This window comes from Equus przewalskii, chromosome 4 (genome assembly GCF_037783145.1).
Source record: "Equus przewalskii isolate Varuska chromosome 4, EquPr2, whole genome shotgun sequence".
Classification (NCBI taxonomy): domain Eukaryota; kingdom Metazoa; phylum Chordata; class Mammalia; order Perissodactyla; family Equidae; genus Equus; species Equus przewalskii.
In genome coordinates this window covers 14,612,861-14,635,737 of record NC_091834.1, presented here as the reverse complement: position 1 = coordinate 14,635,737, position 22,877 = coordinate 14,612,861, and the positions used below count along the sequence as shown (strand labels likewise).

The following is a 22,877-nucleotide window of genomic DNA, read 5'->3' as shown; positions in this document are numbered from 1 at the left end:
AGTGTTAGTGGGGCTGCAGCCAGTCTCCTGAGGTCCCACCTCTGTGTCCCTGGAGTCCTCCAGCTCTAGCCCCTTCCTGCCTCTCAGCTACATCTCCTACCTGGCTCCTCTGTGCTGTCAAATTGCATCATTCTCTTCTTTTCTGAAAATATTCCTGTTTTCCTACTTCTTCCCTGTTTGGCTCGACCCAGATGCCACTTCCTCCCAGAAGTCTCATGCAGAAGTGCCCCCTCCCCCTCTGGGGTCCCCTGGCTTCAGGCTGTGCCTCTCCGAGGACACCACACGCTCCAGCTGGTGTGAGCCATTCCTCAGTAAGCTGTCAGCATCCTGAGGCAGGGGCCGCGTCACACTCCCTTCAGCCTCCCTGGAGCCCAGCACAGCCAGCACGCACACATCGTAGGTCTTCATCCAATGTTAGTTGAACACAAAAGAATGAATAAATGACGCATACCAAAACCAGAAACAGTTAACAATGAAACTTGGAAAGCGTGTTCCAAGCACCCCTTGCAGTTTCCAGACTTTACATTTTGGTGTTTACGACATGACAGTGTCTATACCTTTTACCTTGACGTGAGTTGGGGCATGAATACTGAAAGGAAAACCGCAGCCAGAGAGGTCTGAGCTCAGCTCTGGGCTCCTCTCCCTGGAACAGGGGCTGGCCATCATCTTCTGTAAAGGGCCAGACGGTAAATATTTTAGACTTGGGCCTACAGTCTTGGTCACAACAACTCCACAATGCTGTTAAAGCATGAAAGCGGTTGTACACAACACGTAAATGAATGAGCGTGCCTGTGTTCCGATAAAACTTTACACAAACAGGCAGTGGCCACCAGTTCTGGCCTGCAGGCTATACTCTGCCATCTCCTGACTTATGTGAGAGAAACTGGCCACGTGGCTTAAATTCCGAGTCTCAGTTTCAACCATTTGTTTAAAAAGATGAATGAAAAGTGCTTATTGCATATGGCCTTATATGGGCGTTATTAAGGGTAAATGGAATAGAGTATGTAAAACTCTTAGCACCAGGCCTGGAGCAGACTGTTTGCTTAATAAGTGGTAATTAGCATAATTTTTTAGTCAGCAAAAAAGACTTTCCAACGTTCGTTAGTAGCTCATTCACATTTCACAATTTCAAAGAAATGGCTAGGTTTAGGAAAGCCAACTGGAATTAACCAAAAGGCATTTCACGTGCCCGTAGATCCAGGGGCAGTGTTGGCCTCAGACACGGCTGGACACAGGGGTCTTGCACTTTTGTTCCTTCCGCCTGGAATGCCCGCCCCATCTCCCGCCTGCCTGCATCTGCTGAAAGTCTTTCTCAACCTTCAGGTTTCAGCACGTTCTTTGGCGACTTCTTGCCCGGAGAAAACTCTCGTTGTCAGAAGCCTTTCAAATCCTCTTTGTAGCTTTTTCCTAGTTGAGCTTTAACATTTATTATTTAAATAACATTTTTCTTCCTTACTAGTCCATGAGCTCCATGAGATTTTGCTATGCACATGAATCACCCTGAGATCTTATTAAAATGTAGATTCATACTCTGCAGGTCTGAGGTGGGCCTGAGAATTTGCGTTTCCAATGTGCTCCCAGGCCAGCCAATGCGCAGGCTGCTGGTAGCACACCACCCACGTTGACTATTGAGGGCCTAGCTCTCTCGGACTTATTCTCTTCTCCTTTCCCATTTAGGCTCCCTTCACAGAGAGGTTTGCCTATTTATGTCTTTCCCCTCAATCTCCCAACCCAGGTCTCCGAGGCTTTCCCTGACCTCACAACTCTTCTCTCATCCCCTCCATCTCCATCACCACTGCTTATCAAAGAATTTTCCAAAAATAGGCTCTCTCCTGAGGAACTCTAGCGTCACTGACTAAAATATTCACCCTTTTTTTTCCACTTGATTTTTCAGGCAAAGGACCACAAGGAGATAACATACGGTTGAAATTCAAGGGGCCAGCAAGGAAGATTCCTTTTTCTCCTTCCCAATTTTAGGGACCAATTAAGCTCGACGTAGGGGAGAGATGAAGCATTTCACAAAGACTCAGTTCTATGATGATAAAGCTGATTGGGAACGTGGCTGGCATCTACAGCCAGGTAGCTGTGCTAATCCGCCCTCTGATGGAGTAACGTAAGTCTTCAAAGCTGCAGGCGACTCCATCATCGCAGAGGAAGAGGCTGCCCCAGTCACCCACCACGTGGACAAGCAGAGAACTCAGGGGAATCGAGAGGGTGGCTGGCTCGCATGCTTTATCACTTTCTCAGCTTCACCTGTTGGGCAGGTTACTCCTGCCAAAGGAGGAGTGGGTGAGGGCAGAGAGGGGTCCCTGGAGACAGTCAAGGGCACTGCAGAGTAAGTTACTTTCCTCCGAGAGGACCCCTTAACACTTACAGGTGTGAGTACAGTAAAAGGGATAGAAGACTTTTCCCTTCAAGTTGGACAGAGAGCCTAATTTGTTCTCAAATCTCAGACCTCAAGTCCCCCTTTTCTCACTAGACTTTCCAAGGAGTCAAGACAGCCTAAAGGCAAGGGAGAAAAGGGAGGTCACTATTTTGGGTACTATGAACAAACGGCTGAGGGATACTTGTGGCTCCTTTACTCTGTGATACTCTGGAAGAGAAGCTGTGTGTGGGGGGGAGGTCTTCAGGGGAAAGCGTATTTGGGAACGCTGCAGTGGGTGTAGCCAGGATGGCTGCAGAGCCCCCAAGGAAGACGAGGGCAGTGTAAACAGAACTGTAAGAAGACCGCTGCTCCATCACCATCTCTCCAGGTTCGGTTCTGTCCCATCTCCTCGTCGTCCTCCTCTGCAATTCCTACCAACTAGTAAAATTAATGGATGTCTCCATTTTGAGTCTCTTGACGACAGATGAAACAAGCTTGAGATGAATAGTTATCAATACCAGTCAGTAATCACACAGCCCATGACAAAGACGCTCTCCTTGACCAAACTTTAGTCAGGCTCCTCTGAGCCCTCTTCTCCACTAGGCCTCGACCTTTGGACTTCCATGTCCGTCTTGCATCGCCCAATTTCAACAAAAATCCTACTCAGTTTAATAAGAATCCCTACCCTCAATATCTGATCAAATTCCTCATCTCTCACCCTTGGTATCTGACCTCCCTGGCCTCCCTTCAGCAAGAACCTGTCAAGTTGGTTCAGCTAGAATTATGCTTCCTCTGAGTAACCTTCCATTCACTGACCCCCACCCTGCCCCTTGGGTATAACCCTCCCTTGCCCTCGCTGTATTCGGGATGGAGCTCAGTTCTATACGGGGGTCTCTGCCTCTATTGCAATAGTCCTGGATAAAATCTGCTTATACCACTTTACAGTCCTGCTCTGGTTTTCTTTGACACCCACCCCCACTTCCAATATCAAACAGGAGCCAGTGTTTTTGAAACAGCAGAGTCCTCAAGCCCAAACGGGAGAGGCTAGTGCACAGCATTTTAAACATCAGATATTTCATATTTACCTCATGCTGGACGCTGCACAGCACACAAAATATGTACAACACTTCCTGGCCAAGGGACATTTGATGTGGATAATGAAAGAGAACCAACTGACCAATATTTTTTACAAATTATTTTATACGGCAAATAAAAGAATAACCTAGAGAATTTTTTCTTTAGATTTAAGTTAGTATCTTTGCCTGCTTTACCTTGAGGCGCTATGGTGATAAAATAATAGAAACAGAGTTTGCCTCCACCAGTGACCTCACAGCTTTTGAACTGGTTAAACCTCACAATGGCAAGTGGGGAGCAGGCAAAAACCAAGAGGGAGACACTTACAGAAGCAAGAAATCTAACACAAGCTTGAAGAAAATGCAACAGGACACAGAGCAGCTTCCTGGACTCAGCTCTGCCACAGGGTCAGCAGAGTCTGACTCAACATGAGCGACAAGTCCAGACAGCCCACGGGCTGCAAGAGCGAACACACTTGTTGGTCTCAATGGGGGCCTCCTCCTCCTCGGTCTCAAGTCTCCCCTCCTCCTGGCAGCCTTCTGAGTGCTTCCCCTAAACTGGAAACCTCACCACGCCACTCCCATCAGATAACAGCCTTCAGCCTCTACCCTGCCTAGTAACAGTGTCCCAGCTCCTTCACCTGGCTTACAGGGCCCCCCACGGCCAGAAGGTCTCTCCGGGACTCCCTCCCCAGCCCCGAGGTCCCAGCAACACTGTTCCCAGGGCACATAGCAAGCTGCTTATCACTTCCTTCTCCTTGCTCACGCCAGTCCTCTGCCGGGAGAGCCGTCCTCGGACCCTTGCACAGCTAACCTACTCATCATCAAGGGCTGGCTGAGAGTTTTCCCTGAACCCTTCTCCAGATGGCCAGGGGTGTATCGCTTTTATTGGACCAACGACTACATTACAATGCCCGGTTTGTGTGACTGGTTCCCTTTGGACGCTGAGTCACTGAGGCAGTGGCTATGTCTTATTCATTTCTAGAATCCCCAGGACCTAGCACAGTCACCCAGCCAAAGTTTGTGGGGGAAAATAAAATTCCTTAAAGAGGGTTCAAGGCCCTATTGTGTACTGGTTCAATGCAGGAGTGGGGTTTAAAGGCTGGTTCTGCCATTGAGTATCCGAGTGGCCTCAAAGAGAATTTCCCAAAACACTAACGAAAACAAGCCTGGTAACACCCACCTGACCGGGCTGCCGGGCAGAGTAAATGAAACCAGGCAGGCAAAGCATTTAGCGAGGCTCAGCCACGGCGAGCTCCCGCCTCATTCCCACCGCACGTGCCCTGTCCCCAAACATCAGTCCCAACACGGGGGGTGACAATAAGCAAATCCTGTTTACCCAGGACATGTTTAATTGTAAGAAGAGAGAGAACGGTCAACTCTCCATAAAAATCAGACTCCGGTCGGTCTCGCTAGCGCCTGCTGCCACCCACTTTTACTCCTTTGAGTAGCAGTGTTTCTGGATTTCCTCCGCCAGCCACAGGCAGTGCAGGATGCGCTTCTTTTCAGCAGCCAGTTCCTTTTCTGAGAACTGGCCCAAGAGTTTCTGGACAAATATATTTTGATCTTTCAGGAAAATATTCTTATTGACGCCTACATTTGGCATATTCTCCAGGGACCCAGATTTGAAGTGGAAGCTTAAATGTCTGTTCCGTTTGAGACCAGGTGCCTTCTCTTCAATCCACGTGAGCGGACTGCGGAGACAAAGAAGCAGATGTTAGAGATGACAAATGGACGCTGCTGGCACCTGAGCAACCGCTAACAAGTCCTCTGGCACCCACAGTCCGCAGCTGCTGCTTTAGGCGGTGACGCAGGCGGCATTCCGACCTCCAGCAGCCTCACAAGGGCCGCGGATGACTGTTTCCAACTTCACTGCCAGATGGTCCTTTATATAAATTTACCATCAGGCCGGGGAATTCATCCAATGATTTTGTGTGGACACCAGTCTGTTGCTCAGGAGCTCTTACCCTGAGTCTCGTGGTCCCTGTTAGGGGATCCAGACAGGGGCTACAGGCAATCCATGAACCACTGGAGATGGGCCAAACTGTTGTCTCCACGGATATGTGCATTTGTGTGGGAAAGAGTTCTTTCATTACATTCTCAAACAAGTCTACGAGCCCAAGCACACGCCGGAAAATACCAGATTCTCGCTGCAGATTAACAAAGCCTCTGTGTCCACGCCACATCTGTGCCCCAGGCTGATGCCAGCACTCGAAGAAACCTAAAACCCAAACAGAGTGGACTCCACCCCTCTGAAGTCTCTCCTTTCTCTGGCTTTATCTTTTCTGTCCTGACAGTAGCTAAGAGCTGTTATCTGCCCAACGAAAAACGGAGAAACGTCCTAAGTAGACACTGACCTACAGTAAGAAGCTTCATTGAATAATATTCCAGGAAAAACAGAAAATCAGCTTTTAAAAATATATTCTAAAAACAATACAGCATTGATTTAAGGACTTTTTACATAAAAAGAAAATCCATAATTCTTTCAACTAAATAAAAGTATCTTTAGTTTGAGGCAATCATTTCAAATATTTGTCTATATGCATGTAACATGGAAATCATCAAGTATAAATAATTTTTGATTATGCTTCTTTTACTTATTTTAAAATATTCTTATGATCCTAGAAATACTGCTATGATGATTATTTTTGGCTGCATAGCATGCACAATTGATTACATAACTTATTTAATATTTTATTGTTGCCAAACATTTAACCTCTTTCCAATCTTAAATTAATCTGGATACCCTGCATTCAACATCTTCACACAGATACACATATACAGTGTTCCCTCCTCCTTTTCCTTAGAACGGAGTCCCAGGAACGCGATGACTAGGTGTTGGTCTCTGGCTGCTTCTCGCTGCTTTCTCCTCCCCTTTCTTTCTCAGGGATGCGTCAGGGTCAAGGGCGAGGGAATTGTGTTGGGCTGTCGCGCTAAGCGATGGAGTTTTCAGTGTAAACAGGGAAAGTGCTAGATCCTGACCAGCATGGGGGTCTCTGCCTTCTCCTCTCTCCCGCCACCACCGCTCAGACTTCCCCTCCTCTCCCACTGGGCCGCAGAAGGGAGGCCTGGCAGGGCCGGGTTAGACCAGCGTTGCTAAGGATGAAAGGAAAGTACCTTTGATTGTTTGTTTCTTCTCCGCCTCTAGAGTGATGGGCCAGGATAAGGCTTAAGACGTAGGTGTGGGGTTACAGGGAAAAGGGCCAAGCAGGTCACTAGATTGTACGGGGCTGTAAGGCCAACCTGGCTTACCAAGAGCTACTCTATAGAGTGTGGAGTGAGTGGTTAAGAGGAAAAGATCTGAAGGACATCAACGAGGAGCCACGCCAACACCCACACGTGCAGGAGACATCAGGAGAGAGTTGAAACAATAACGTCCTCGTTTTGTGGTCACTGACAAGTCACGCTGTTTCCTAATCCTGTACTGAAGTGAGGCCACAGGCTGCAGGCACTTCACTGCCACCTGGGTGGAGCAGAGAGGAGGACAGGACCTGGTCCCCTTGTGCCCTGGGCCTGGACGGCACTCAGCTCCAGACACCCCAACCAAAAGCACCAGCTTGAATTCACAGACAGCTCCTCTGCTGCTCCTCTCTGTGAGAACCTTCACTTGCAAATACCTGCATTCACTAACCCGGGCACTGACTACCTGCAAAACGCTTCTTACTTCTCAGCTTCTACAGGAAGATGTTCAAACACATGCACATCCTCAGCGTCCGCAGGTGTCTGCAAGCACCGCGGAGGTGGCGCCTCCTGGTGGCGCTCCTCCCCCAGCCCTGAAGGACGGGCAGGCAGCAGCTGCATGGCGTTGGCACCACTCCCACAAACTGGCTTCAACAGGAGAGTTGAAGCGTGCACCTCTTCTCTGTACTGGCTATCCACAAAAGATCTGGGTTGAAAAAGCATTCTAATGCTTATTTTTACAAAGTTTGAAAACTGCTGGTAAAATGAAAAGAACACGGGCTTGGGAATAAGTTGCACTAAGGCTGCCCAGCTGACTCTGGGATCTGAGGCTAATGATAACTGCTTCACCGAGAGGACAAGGCCTGGTGGGGTTTCCATGATACCCCTTTCTCGTGCCCTTCCTGTGCACTCCTGGGGAGAAGGCGTGACAACCTGAGAACCGGAGACAGGCTGCCTAAGTGTGATTCTCACACCATCACTTACAGCTCTGTGTTCTTGGCAAGTTTCTCAACCTCTCTGAGCCTCAGTTTCCTAGGTGATAAGAATAACACCCATTTCAGAGCTGGCATAAAGATTATATGAGAAAATCCCTGTAAAAGGGCTCAGCCCAGGCCCAGCACGTAGTGAGCACCCAATAAACAGTAGCTGGTACTCACACTTGTACAACAGGGATCAAGTAATGAGCCCCGTCCTGCTCGTCCTTTTATTGTGACCTTTCAAGATCACGCCTCCCCACCTCCCCAGCCCCTGCTGTGGTTCCACTCCATCCCACAGCGTGGTCTGAAGGTAGCTAGAACTTAACACACTGTGTTTGGGAACAACTGGCAGTGGCTTCTAATGTGTCATGACAAGCCCTGCAAAGACATTGACCCACCCCTGAAACAAACTGTGGCTGCAGACTGCGATGAGCTAGGGACAGAGGGAAAAGAGGCCCACAGAGCCCAAAGCATCTTCCCCAGGGGAGTCAGAAGCCAGGGCTGCGTCCACAGGAGGAGATGGCCTTTCTCTGTCACACAGCGCACTGGACCCCGGGCACGGAACCCGGGCAGCGACCAGTCTGCTTTGAAGATCTTCAGTCAAGCAAGTTTTCTATTCTGGAAGTCACTAAAATGACTTGTGTGTGAATCAATGCTAGCTTATAAATCAAAAATTCACACTCAGGTCAGGCAAAGAATCTAGGAAGCAGTAGTTAAATTAGTAAACTAGTAAAACTAGGTGTTCAGTCTAGCAACTAAAATATTTGGTTATGATTTAAATTTTAAAAAATAAATGATTGCTACAGGGGCTGGCCCCATGGCCGAGTAGTTAAAAGTTTTGTGCACTCCACTTTGGCAGCCTGGGGTTCGCCAGTTTCGGATCCCGGGTGTGGACCGACTCCACTCAACAGCCATACTGTGGAGGCATCCCACGTACAAAGTAGGGGAAGACTGGCTACAAAGTGGGGAAAGAAGACTGGCACAGATGTTAGCTCACGGCTAATCTTCCTCAAGCAAAAAAAAAAGAAAAAAGAGGAAGACTGCAACGGATGTTAACTCAGGGCCAATCTTCCTCACACAAATAAATAAATAAATAAATAGATAAATGACTATTACAAACTCTATCAAAAAGCTGGTCTAACTTCTTCTAAAAGATTAATTCCCATGGCTAGTTTTTTGTTTGTCAGCTTGTTTTCTTTTGTGGTGAGGAAGATTGGCCCTGAGCTAACCATCTGTGCCAATCTTCCTCTATTTTGTATAGGGGATGCTGCCAGAGCATGGCCTGATGAGCAGTGTGTAGGTCATGCCTGGGATCTGAACCCATGAACCCTAGGCCGCCGAAGTAGAGTGCATGAACTTAACCACTGCCACCAGGCTGGCCTGTTTGCTTGTTTTTTTGAGGTATGTTGACATGCAACATGTTAGTTTCAGGCCATGGCTAGATTTTTTTGTTTGTTTGTTTGTTGTTTTTTTTTTTTTTGCTGAGGAAGATTAGCTGTGAGCTAACATCTGTGCCAATCTTCCTCCACTTTATATGAGGGTGGCTGCCACAGCATGGCTGAAGAGTGGTGTATGTCCACACCTGAGATCCAAACCCGTGAACCCAGGCAGCCAAAGTGGAGCGCGCCGAACTTAACCACTACAGCACAGGGCTGGATCCACCCATGGCTCGTTTTAAAAGCTCATGGTACAGACTTTACAAACATCCCAGAATGTGATGACAAAGATTAATATTAATGCTCCTTATTTATTGCTTTAATACCAGATAAAAATAAATTTGAGATATTCCAAACATTCTGATCCATCTAAGGAAACTTCTCATGTCCTTCATTCTAACACGGAGTCTGAGGGTTCGAGGGAATGCAAAAGGTTAGGATGTTTCCTCCGCTTCAGTTTCCCAAGCAGTAAAAATAAGTCATGATAATAAGAACACGGCTTTACCTTTGGTGGTGGTGGTGTGAGGTTACAAAGCAGTCTGTGAAGTGGAAAGTACTAGATGAACTTAAGAAGTTGTTATAATTGGGATTTGCCATCTGTCCCAGCCCCTCACCCAGAGCGTGCCTCCCCCTGCAGTGACGGGTCAGCCTCTGCTTCCCTCAAGTCTCGTTTCCTGTCTGACTCCTCCTCAGACGTCAAGCCTTCCCCTCTGAGAAGTGGGATCTGACCCCTCCAGCCCCGTTCCCTGTGCTCCTGAGCACCCTGAGCTGCCTTCAGCTCTGAACACAGGGGACCGCACCTGTCATGGCTGCAATTCTAACACCCCACAGCCGGCGTCACAGTCAGCGGCCCCACGCCATCTCTCCACATGCAGCACTTCCCAGCTCTGCACGCTTTCCCTGCACCTGTGACCTCTGCCCCCGCCCCTCGGCAAAGGGGAACCTCCTGGAAAGGGACACAGATCAGCTTCATTCGGGAACTCAAATACTTCTCTCTTTGTAACTACCCGATGGTCTGTTTCTTTTACTACCAAGACACCCACCTATCTGGAAACAGATATAGAAACACTCTAAAACTCTGGCTGTTTGAAACATTTTACACAGTGCAAATGCTTTTCAAGGAAAATTATGAATATGCTTTTGTTTAAAAAGACTTGGCGTGAGAAATAAAGAATCAGAACATTTCGGGAATAGAACGACAGCATGACGTGATGGTACAGCTGACTAAGTTGTGGTCACACTGAGGAACAAATGTCTGGACGTGTGATAAGCAGGCACGGTAAAATGCTGATGGCAGGATCCGGGTGGGAGTTGTACGGATGTTCAGTAAAATTCTTTCAGCGTCACCCTCTGAAACTTTCCTAAGAAAACGTTGGAAAGAATGCAGGGCACAGAGGTAACTGGATTTCTGCCTCTGCATCTGCTACTGCTCACTTGTGTGGCGTAGGCAACCTGCTCAAACTCTACCAGCCTCTGCTTACTGCAAAGGGGATCCTGTTGGTCTTGTTTACCTTCCAGGGCTGCAGTGAGGATGAAATGAGGGAAGAGAAGCGCAACCCCAGCATCTGCTCCGTCTGCAGAAGCAGACAGCCCTTCTGGAGTGGGGGTGGGGTGGAGGCCTGCTGGGCTACCTCCAGATTCACCCTCGGGAACACACGAGGACGTCCTTAAGCTCCCTCCTCCTCACGGGGTCTCGTGACCTACCGTTTGTTCTCCGTCTCCAAGCACACAGTCATTTTCATATACTGATCTTCCTTTCGCTGTTCCAAAGTGGCGGACACGAGAGAAAGCTCCCCAAAGAGGGAGACCAGCCAGGTGAGGCGAGAAATGCCACTGAACGCGGGGAAGCCAAACCGCTCTTGTTCCAGCGGGCCAGCTGCGGGGAAGCACAAACACGTGGGGACCGGGACCGGGAAGCGAGGGCCTGCCAGCTGGAGAGCAGGCGGGCCGTGGGGGCAGGTACGACAGAGGGTGAACAGACGTGGCGAGGTGATCGGGACAAGGCAACCCTGCCTGAGGGTGTGGGTGTGCAAGATCACCAACAGTACTGATGAGACTCAGGTGCCTGACTGCAACCATCGTACAAGCACCTCCTTTTTTTCTTGCTTTTAGTAAAAAAAACATTTTATTGGAAACAGCAGTCCGTCTAGCACACAGGATAATAAAGATGTTTCAGGCTTCTTACATATATGTGTGTGTGTATGTATGTAAACATACGTATACTTATACACACATATATACATACATATCTATCCTCTTCTGTTAGTGATTTAAAAAGTCTTCTAAAAAAAAAAAGAAGAATCAGGTATTTTAGCCCCTCAAACCTATATTTCCATACACACCATGTAACTGTCTGTGTAACACATATATACATACATATCTATCCTCTTCTGTTAGTGATTTAAAAAGTCTTCTAAAAAAAAAGAAGAATCAGGTATTTTAGCCCCTCAAACCTATATTTCCATACACACCATGTAACTGTCTGTGTAATGGCAACAGGGTGAAAGCATCATGATAGCCATAAAGCAAGCAGTAATACTTATAAACTACGTCAATATCAAGAAACTGATACAGTGTTAAGTGTTTTCTTAAGTCTTCATAATCTCGTGTACAAAAGTACATTCAGAACGATCCCTGTGGGAGAAATCCATCTGGCCAAGATACTGCTGCCCACTGTCCCCAGGACAAATTTTAAGCATAACCTAAATTTATAAGACTTCATATCTATTACGTTGCTCTATAAGCCAAAGATTTCTTGTAACTTTGATATTAGCTTAAAGCAATTCATGATTATGAATATGTTCTAAAAAAGGTTAAGTTATAAATAAAAGCAAACAAAAATTATGTTTCGTAGACAACATGGTTTGAAATCACTGAGACCTAAGCGTCAAACTTAAAAAAGAAAGGCACCTCCCTCTGGGCTGGTGAGTGCCTGCTCTTGATCTTTGGAGAGGACCGAGAGGCAATCGAAAGTCTGAGCCATGAAGTCAGAGGCCTGAGCGCCAATCTGGCTCAGCCAGTCAACTGTTTAGTCAACTTTGTGAGCGCTCCCCTCTCCGAGCTGCATTTTTTTCACCTGTATAATGGGGGTAATAAATACCCACTTTATAGGATTATCATACGAATTAACACAAACTAATGCATGTCACATACTTAGCATAGTTCCTTGTACAGATCAATGGTTATTATTATTTGTCCCACAACTCTCATTACATCACCATTTTAAAGGATGAAGATGGATTTTGCAATGAGGTTCCATTGCATTTTCTGGAAACTCATGAAGAGATGAATAGTTTTACCATTTAACTATTCCAGACCATGTCAGGCTTTTCTTTCTGTAAGAAAAGCCCTCAGAAGGGTGGCCCAGACACCCTTGGGTGTAACCAAATAAGGAGTCCATCCAAAGGTGATTTAAAAAGCATGAGGCTCCAGGACGCTCCTGTCCTATTGCTAATGTAGCCCCCTAAAGAATGACAAACCCAAAGTAAATAAGCAAATATATGGCAGACCAAATATTTTGGCCGCAGCCAAGGTCCTTGTAACCTGCTGGAGGAAGAAGGGGCTATGCATATTTTATTTGCTCCACAAAGAGAAGTGTAAAAATGTTCTCTTGTCCAAGAATGCGTCTCTGAGTCCTTTTTTAAAAAAGAGGTTTCATTTTCAACCTCCTGTGGAAAAATAATCTCCAATTTGTTAAGATTTCATGAGGGGAAATTCTACCTAACAAACTGACCCAGAAGCGTAAATATGCTTGAGACTGTAACATATGTTTTACCCAAGCCCCACCAAGCAATTCCATCTCATTTGAGGAAAGAAGCAAAGTAGATATTTTTGTTTGTGGAAGCATGGGGAGATTAAATTAAATTGGTCCTCAGTCAGAGAGTCTTTAGGAAAAATGAATCCAAGCGCACATCTAGAGAGCTAGGCAAGCAGCCCAGTAGCCACTGGCCTCACCAGTTACGCACGACCTGGGATCCCACCTAAAACTGACCTGTGAAGAGAAGAGAGCCTTTCAGCAGGTCTTTCCCCACCACTTCCTTCTTCAGGAATGCAAACTCCTCCATCAAGAGTTCAACATGCTCCTCGTGCAAGACTCTCCCTGTCAGGACACAAATGGAGGAAAAAAGGCGGTCATCACCCACTGTGTGTGCTTGTGCATCCCAGAGCCTAGGTCTGTCTTCCTCCAGCGCAGAAGGACACACAGACCTCAGAACTGCCCCGAGCACCGCTACACCTGCACACTCAGGTAAAGGCGGCACCAGCTCTACGCTTACAACAGAAAAGAAAATCTGAGAAAGCAACATGGTGTCCACCCGCCCCAGAGCAAGATGAGACCAGGGACGCGTCTGAGAGTCAGCCGAGTGTTAGCTTCTGTTTGGGACAGAAGGGGCGGCGTGGCAGAGAAACCTCAGAAACACGGAGAAGCAAAGGGATTGGGACTGAAGAAAAGAGAAGAGATTGTTGGGACTAAAGGAGAGGAGCTAAAATTAGACTCTTTATTTCATAGAGTGGGAAGCATCAGATGACTTTTTAAAATTATCAGGCTGGAGGGAGGATAAAACCTTAACATTCATAACTAAAATTTTGGATTCTAAAAGAAAGCTGTTAAAAACTGTTGCTCTGCTGGCTTTTTTACATCTAGGCCAGGAGTTTCATAAAATACAGAACTATTTTTTTTCTCCTCAATAGCTCTTCATTTTCAACCCTTCTCACGTGCCTATTTTTTCCATATATTTTATCCCATATTACCAACCTCTCTAGGTTGACAGAACAAAAAAAAAAAACCTAAGGAAAATTTAAAGAATAATAAAGCCCTTTTATTCAAGTACGTTTTATTTTCCCCTTTTATTATTTATTTATTTAGAAACTTTGTATCTTTCAACTGCATCTAAATAAGCTCTAAGGCTTATTTACTACTCTTTGCAAGTTTGTGCCCTTAAACGCCACCACTCTCATTCTCACCACCCTGCCATCCCCTGGTAACCACCATTTTACTCTGTTCTTTACAGATTTATTTTAGATTCCACATAAAAGTGACATCATACGGTACTTGTTTTTCTCTGTCTGACTTATCTCTTTATCTCATCTAGCGTAATGTGCTCAAAGTGCATCCGTGTTGTTGTAAACGGGAGGATATCCTCCTTGCTCAAGGCTGAATAACGTCCCACTGTGTACACATATCACATCTTTTTCATCCATTCATTTGTTGCTGGGCAATTGAATCGTTTCCACATCTTCGCTACTGTGAATAATGCTGCAATGAACACGGGAGTGCAGATATCTTGTCAAAACCCTGTTTCCACTTCCTTTGGGTTTATACCTGGAAGTGCAAGTGCTGGATCATATGGCAGTTCTACCCCTAATTTTTTGAGGACCCTCCATAGTGTTTCCCATAGTGGTTGGACCAATTTACATTCCCACCAACAATGTATAAGGGTTCCCTTTTTACCACTCCTCGCCAGCACCTGCTGTCTCCTGTCTTCTTGATGACAGCCATCCTAAAGGTGTGAGGTGATATCTCATTGTGGTTGGTTTTGATTTGAATTTCCCTGATGATTAGTGAGGCTGAGCATCTTTTCATGTGTCTGTTGGCCATTTTGATGTCCTCTTTGGAAAAATGTCTATTTAAGAACCATTTTGTGATTAAGTGTAAAGTGTGGTTATGATCTACAGTTTCACTGAAACACAGAGAGAAATCTGGGCAAGTGGGAGATTCTCCTGGGACATTGGCCGTTGCTTAACTCAGCTTCACAGAAAACACTGCAGAATGTGCTGGGCTGGTTTCTGCACCTCAGGAGTGGGCAGCCATGCTGCCTGTCTCCAGACGGTTAAGTGTGTGGGAGAGTGAGATCCCTTCCATCCTCTCCCTAGACCATGAAGAAGGCAAAGAAAGCTTCTTACGAAAAGTTGAACCTTATTTCCTGTGGGTGGCTTTGCCCACATCTGCAGGCCTATAAAGGGACGCTGGGCATCTGGGAAGTTGGACCATGTTTTAGAGGATGCTGTGTTTTCTCTAGCACGATGTCCATATCCATGGTCATCAAAGAAACTGTATCTTTGCTTGTTTTTCTATCATTCACTCAATGCTCTACTGTGATAAACATGTGTGGCAACCACAGTGTATACGCACACACACACACAGAAATTCATATACATATATTCCTAGATCTCTTCCTTGAAAGAACTTAGAAGCAGAGATACTTCAAAAGCAATGAGTACACCTGGTGCTCTTAACATCAATATACCATTTACTGCACTGTTGGTGGGAATGTAAATTGGTGCAGCCACTATGGAAAACAGTATGGAGATTCCTCAAAAAATTAAAAGTAGAACTACCATATGATCCAGAAATTCTACTTCTGAGTATTTATCTGAAGAAAACGAAAACACTAACTCAAAATTTCATCTGCACCCCCATGTTTATTGCAGCATTATTTACAACAGCCAAGACATGGAAACAACCTAAGTGTCCACCAATGGATGAATGGATAAAGATGTGGTATATATACACAATGGAATATTATTCAGCCATAAAAAAGAGGATAATCTTGCCATTTGTGACATTATGGGGACCTTGAGGGCATTATGCTAAGTGAAATCAGACAGACAGAGAAAGAGAAATATTGTATGGTCTCACTTATATATGGAACCTTACAAAAACACCTCATAGATACAGAGAACAGATTGATGGCTGTCATAGGTGGGGTAGGGAGTGGGCAAAATAGGTGACGGTGGTCAAAAGGTACAAACTTCCAGTCATAAAATAAATAAGTCCTGGGGACGTAACGCACAGCAGGGTGACTATGGTTAGTACTGTATCATATATTTGAAAGTTGCTAAGACAGTAGACCTTAAAAGTTCTTATCACAAGAAAAACATTTATAACTGTGTTATAACCACACACATAGTTAACTAATGGTGATGTGTGTTAACTAAACTTATTGTGGTGATCATTTTGCAATATATACAAATATTGAATCACTATGTCGTATACCTGAAACTAATATAATGTTGTATATCAACTATATCTCAATAAAAACAATTTTTTAAAATACCATTCATCACTAAAAGAACTAGGGCTCCTTAAAGAAATGGCTAATTGCAGGGCTGAGGCAGAGAAAGCAAACAATGAACACAAATGATTTTATTCCAGAAAGCAAGGAATCGTCCAAAGAATAACGGAAATATAAGAAAATGACATGAGAGCCAGCATGAAGAGATCCCACTGACCGAATATGAAAACAACTTGAACATCAAAATTAGTAGTAAAAATAGATTATAATCCATTGAATTAAAAAAAAAGCCACGAATCCATACTGCTATAAATTAGTAAATGAATAATCAGAAAGTCTGATAAATAGCGGATATTCACCAAGTTTCAAACTATTTCGCCAAAAATAATCACTAATTACAAAAGGGAAAAAGTAACTTTCAGTGGAGAAATCTGGCAGACACCACCTTGACCAAATGATATTAGTAATGGATGAACTGAATTGGATGCCGCTTATTTCATTTAGAAGAACACAGCATCAGTTCTATGACATTCCTATGAAAGAGGCATGCCCTGAATCTAACCATGAAGAAACATCAGGCAAACCTAAATTTAGGAACACTACAGGCCAGGAAAATAAGTGGCCTGTAATCTTCCTAAGGACCAAGGAATGAATGAGGAACTGTTCAGAGTAGAGACTAAAAGTGACATGCCAACTGAAGACAATATGTGATTCTAAACTAAATCATTTTGCTATAAAGAATGTTATTAGGGGGGCCGGCCCAGTGGCACAGCAGTTAAGTTTGCACGTTCTGCTTCTCGGAGGCCCGGGGTGCGCTGGTTTGGATCCCGGGTGCGGACATGGCACCGCTTGGCAAGCCATGCTGTGGTAGGCGCCCCACATATAAAGTAGAGGAAGATGGGCATGGATGTTAGCTCAGGGCCAGCCTTCCTCAGCAAAAAGAGGAGGATTGGCATTAGTTAGCTCAGGGCTAATCTTTCTCAAAAAAAAAAGAAAAGAAAGAATGTTATTAGGAAAAGTGGGAAATCTGAATGCAGTCTGAGGATTAGATTGTAGTATGTATCAATGTTAATTTCCTCATATTTATTTCACTTTTTAAAATTGAGGAATAATTAACAAATATAATTGTACATATTTAAGTGTACAATGTGTTAATTTGATATACACATACATTGTGGAATAATTACCAAGAACAAGATACTTAAAACATCCATCACCTCAGACAGTTAACTCTGTGTATATGTGATGAGAATGCTTAGGATCTACTCTCAGGAACTTTCAAGTATACAATGCCACATCATTAACTATTATCACCATGCTGTACATCAGAGCCTCCCAACTTATTCTCCTCAGAACTGAAAATTTGTACCCTTAGAACACTGCCCTATTTCCTCTTTCCCTCAACTCCAGGCAACCACCATTCTAATCTCTGTTTCTATGAAATTGGCTGTTTATTTTAATTTTTTTAGATTCCACATATAAGTGAAACCACACAGTATTTCTCTCTGTCTGGCTTATTTCACATAGCATAATGTGCTCCAGGTCCACTATGTAGTTGCAAAAGGCAGGATTTCCCTCTTTTTTATGGCTGAATAACATTCCATTGTGTGCAGGCATGTATGTGTGTGTGTACATGCATACCACATTCTCTTTCTCCTTTCACCTGATGAAGGACACTTAGGTTGGTTCCATGTCTTGGCTATTGTGAATAATGCTATAAGAAACATGAGTGTGCAGAGATTTCTTTGCTATATTGATTTCAATTTCTTCGGATACACACCCAGGAGTGGGATTGCTGGATCACATGGTAGTGCTATTTTTAACTTTCTGAAGACCCACCATCCTGTTTTCCACTTTGGCTGTACCAATTTACATTCCCTTCTCCCCATGCTTCCCTTCTCCCCACACCCTCACCAACACTTGTTATTTTTTGATAACAGCCATCCTAAGAGGTGTGAGGTGATATCTCACTGCGGTTTTGATCTGCATTTCCCTGATGACTAGCAATGTTGAGCACCTTTTCATACACCTGTTGACATACCTGTTGTATGTCTTCTTTGAGAATATGTCTATTCAGGTCATCTGCTCATTTTATAATTGGATTATTTGCTTTTTTGCTATTAGTTGCATGAGTTTTTTATATTTTGGATATTAACCCCTTATCAGACAGATAGTTTGCAAATATTTTTTCCGACACTGCAGGTTGCCATTTCAATTTATTGTTTCCTTTGCTGTGCAGAATCTCTTTAGTTTGATGTACATCTATCTGTTTATTTTTAGCTTTCGCTGTCCACGCACTTGGTGTCTTACCCAGAAAAACAATGTTTCCTTCAAGGAATTTTACAGTTTCAGGTCATTCTTTTTTTATTGCTTCATTTGTCTTTGATACATTTCAAGATAACGTTTGTGAGCAGTGTAAGACAGGGCTCAGTTTCATTCTTTTGCATGTAGATGTTCAGTTTTCCCAACACTACTGATTGGAGAAACTATCCTTCTCCCATTGTGTGTTTTCGGTGCCCTTGTCAAAAATTAGTTGACCATATACACCTGGGTTTACATCTGGGCTCTCTATTCTGTTCCACTGATCTATATGCCTGTTTTTATGGCAGTACCACACTGTTTGATTCCTATAGCTTTGTACTATAGGTTGTAATCAGGAAGTGTGATGTCTCCAATTTGTTCTTCATTCTCAGGACTGCTTTTGCTATTTGGGGTCTTACGGGTTTCATACCAAATTTCAGGATAGTTTTTTCTCTTTCTGTGAAAAACACCATTGCAATTTTGATAGACATTGCACTGAATCTCTAGATTGCTTTGGATAGTACGGACATTTTAACAATCCTTCCAATCCAAGATCATGGCATATCTTTCCGTTTATTTGTGTCTTTAATCCCTTTTATGAATGTCTTATAGTTTTCAGTGTACATCTTTCACCTCCTTGGTTAAATTTATTACTAAGTATTTTATTGTTTTTGATGGTACTGTAAATGGGATTGCTTTCTAAATTTCTCTCTCAGAGAGTTGTTAGTGTATAGAAACACAACTGATTTCTGAACGTTGATTTTGTATTCTACAACTTTACTGAACCCATTTATTAGCGCTAACAGTCCTCGGTGGAGTATTTAGTGTTCTCTACATAAAATCAAGTCATCTGCAAACAAAGACAATTTTAATTCTTCCTTCTTGATTTGGATGCCTGTTATTTCTTCTTCTTGCCTAATTACTCTGCCTTCAACTTCTAGTACTGTTAAACAGAACGTAGAGAGAGTGGACATCCTTGTCTTGTTCCTGATCTTAGAGGAAAGGCTTTTAATTTTTCACCAACAAACATGTTGTTAGCTATGGGTTTCTCACTATCACCTTTACTATATTGAGGAACATTCCTTCTATACCTAGTTTGTTGAGAGTTTTTTTTTTTAAGATTTTATTTTTTCCTTTTTCTCCCCAAAGCCCCCCAGTACATAGTTGTATATTCTTCGTTGTGGGTCCTTCTAGTTGTGGCATATGGGACGCTGCCTCAGCATGGTTTGATGAGCAGTGCCATGTCCGCGCCCAGGATTCGAACCAACGAAACACTGGGCCGCCTGCAGCGGAGCGCGCGAACTTAACCACTCGGCCACAGGGCCAGCCCCTGTTGAGAGTTTTTATCATGAAAGGATACTGAATTTTGTCAAATGCAGTTTCTGCATCTATTGAGAAGATCATATAATACCCTTCATTCCATTAATGCGGTGTATCAGATTTATTGATTTACGTATGTTGAACCATCCTTGCATCCCAGCAATGAATCCCACTAGATCAGGGTGTATGATCCTTTTAATGTGCTCTTGAATTCAGTGCTAGTATTTGGATGAAGATTTTTGCATCTATGTTCATCATGGATAGCGGCCTGTAATTTTCTTTTCTTTTAGTGTCTTTGTCTACTTTATTAGAGTAATGCTAGCCTCGTAAAATGAGTTAAGCAGCATTCCTCCCTCTCCAATTTTTTGGAAGAGTTTGAGAAGGACTGGTATTAATTCTTCTTTAAATGTTTTGTAGAATTCACCTATGAAGCCATCTTGTCTTAAGCTTTTTAGATGTTGGCAGGTTTTTGATTACTTATCCAATCTTCTTGCTCATTATTGGTCTGTTCAGTTTTTCTATACTTCATGATTCAGTCTTGGTAAGTTGTATGTTCCTAGGAATTCATCCATTTCCTTCTAAGTTACTTAATTTGTTGATGTATAATTGTTCATAGTGGTCTTTTATGATCTTTTGTATTTCTGTGCTATCAGTTACAATGTCTCCTCCCTCATTTATAATTTTATTAATTTGAATTGTCTTTTTTGGGGGGGTAAGTCTAGCAAAAGGTTTGTTAATTTTGTTTAATTTCTTAAAAAATCAACTCTTAGTTTCATTGATCTTTTCTATTGTCTTTATTAGTCTCTATTTCATTTATTTCTGCTCTCATCTTTATTGTTTCCCTCCTTCCTGCTAAGTTTGTTCTTCCTTTTCCACTTCCTTGAGATGTAAAGTTAAGTTGTTTATTTGAGATCTTTATTTTTTCTTAATGTAGGTGTTTATCACTATAAACTCTTCTCTTAGAAATGGTTTTGTTGAATCTGATGAGTTTTGGTATTTGTATTTCCATTTTCATTCATCAAGATTTTTTTTTATTTCTTCTTTGTCCCATTGGTTTTTCAGAAGCATGTTGTTTAATCCATGTATTTGTAACTTTTCCAGCTTTCCTCCTTGTTACTGACTTCTACCTTTATACCATGTGGTCAGAAAAGATACCTGATAAGATTTCAATCTCATTACATTTGTTAAGACTTGTTTTGTGACCAAACATATAATCTATCCCGAAGAATGTTCCATGTGCACTTGAGGAGAATGTGTATTCCGTTGTTGGCTGAAATGCTCTGTAAATGTCTGTTAGGTCCATTTGATCTAAAGTGTAGCTCAAATCCATTATTTCCATGTTGTCTGGATGATCTATCCATTGTTGAAAGTGGGTATTAAAGTCTTCTACCATTATTGCATTGCTGTCTATTTTTGCCTTCAGATTTGTAAATAATTGTTTAATATAGCTAGGTGCTCTAATATTGAGTGCACATATATTTACAATTGTTATATCCTCTTCATGAACTGATCCATTTATCATTACATAATGACCTTCTTTCCCTCTTGCTACAGCTTTTGAGTTAAAGTCTATTTTGTCTGATGTAAGTATATGCTCTAGTTTGGTTTCCATGTGCATAAAATATTTTTACATTTATTCACTTTTGACTTACGAATGTTCTTAAAGCGTAAGTGAGTCTCTTGCAGGCAGCATATCGTTGGGTCTTCTTTTTTTATCTATTGAGTCACTCTGTTTTTAATTGGGGAATTTAGGCCATTTACATTTGGAGTAATTACTGACAGGTAAGCCATTTTGTTAATTGCTTTCCGACTATTTTATAGCTCCTTTCTTCATTTTTTCATCTCCTGCTGTCTTTCTTTGTGAATTAATGACTTCTTGTAGTGGTATGCTTTGATTCTTTTCTCTTTATCATTTGTGTATAGATTATAGGTTTTTCTTTGTTATGATGATGAGGTTTTCATAATACATATTATAGTTATAACAGTCTATTTTAAGCTGATAACTTAATTTCAATTGCATAACAAAATTATACACATTTATTCCCCCCCCACACAAATTATGCTGTTGCTATCTCAATTTACATTTTTTATCTTGTGAATGCATTAATAAAATATTGTAGCTGTAGTTATTTTAACACTTTTGTCTTTTAACCTATACGCTAGAGTTCAGAATGATTTACACACCACTATTGCAGCATTATTTTGAATTTGACTATATACTTATCTTTACCAGTGAATTTTATACTTTTATATATTTTCTTGCTACTACTTAGCACTCTTTCATTTCAGCGTGGAACTTCCTTCAGCATTTCTTCTAATGCTGATGATAAATTCCTTCAGTTTTTATTTGTCTGGGAAAGTCTTTATCTCTCCTTCATTTCTTATTTTTCCTTTTTTTTGAGGAAGATTAGCACTCAGCTAACATCTGCCCATCCTTCTCCTTTTGCTGAGGAAGACTGGCCCTGAGCTAACATCTTCCTCTACTTTATTTGTGGGATGCCTGCCACCGCATGGCCTGACAAGCAGTGTGTAGGTCTGCACCCAGGATCTGAACCGGTGAACCCTGGGCTGCCAAAGCAGAAAGTGCGAACTTAACCGCTGTGCCACTGGGCCAGCCCCTCTCCTTCATTTCTGAGGACAATTTTCCTGGGTAAAGTGTTCTTGCTTGACAGTTCTTTTCTTTAAGCACTTTGAACATATCATCCCACTCTCTCCTGGCCTACAGTTTTCTGCTGATAGCCTTGTCAGGACTCCATTGCATGTGATGAGTCTTTTTTTCTCTTGCTGCTTTCAAAATTCAATTTGATTTTGAAGAGCTTGCCTATAATGTGTCTTGGTGAAGATCTCTTTGTGCTAAATCTTTTTAGGGATCCTTGAGTTTCATGTTCCTGGATGACCATCTCTCTCCTCAGATACAGGAAGTTTCAGCAATTATTTCTTTAAATAAGTTTTCTTTCTCTTTCATTCTCCCTTCTCTTTCTGGGACTCCCATAATGTGAATATTGCTTCAACTGATGCTGTGCCATGATTCATCTATGCTTTCTTCACTTTTACATTCTAATTTCTTTTTTCCTCTTGACTCAATAATATCAACAGATCTGTCTTCAAGCTCACAGATTCTTTCGTCTGCCTGATTGAGCCTGCTGTTGAAGCTCTCTATTGAATTTTTCATTTCATTCAATGTGTTCTTCAGCTCCAGAATTTGTTTCTTT

General features: G+C 43.1%; 1 protein-coding gene across 7 annotated transcripts in view; it reads right to left on the bottom strand.

The window, feature by feature from the left end:
- Nucleotides 1–4,753: 4,753 nt before the first annotated feature.
- The window catches only part of BLVRA (biliverdin reductase A), a 64,839-nt gene continuing 46,715 nt past the window's right edge, over nt 4,754–22,877 (bottom strand). For all 7 annotated transcript variants that reach the window (XM_008527290.2, XM_070617198.1, XM_070617197.1 and 4 more), the window contains 3 exons: nt 13,023–13,130; nt 10,736–10,907; nt 4,754–5,132 (listed from right to left, as the gene is read on the bottom strand). In XM_008527290.2, the coding sequence (XP_008525512.2) occupies nt 4,874–5,132; nt 10,736–10,907; nt 13,023–13,130 (539 nt within the window). In that variant the 3' untranslated portion in view covers nt 4,754–4,873. The remainder of the gene's footprint in view (nt 5,133–10,735; nt 10,908–13,022; nt 13,131–22,877) is intronic.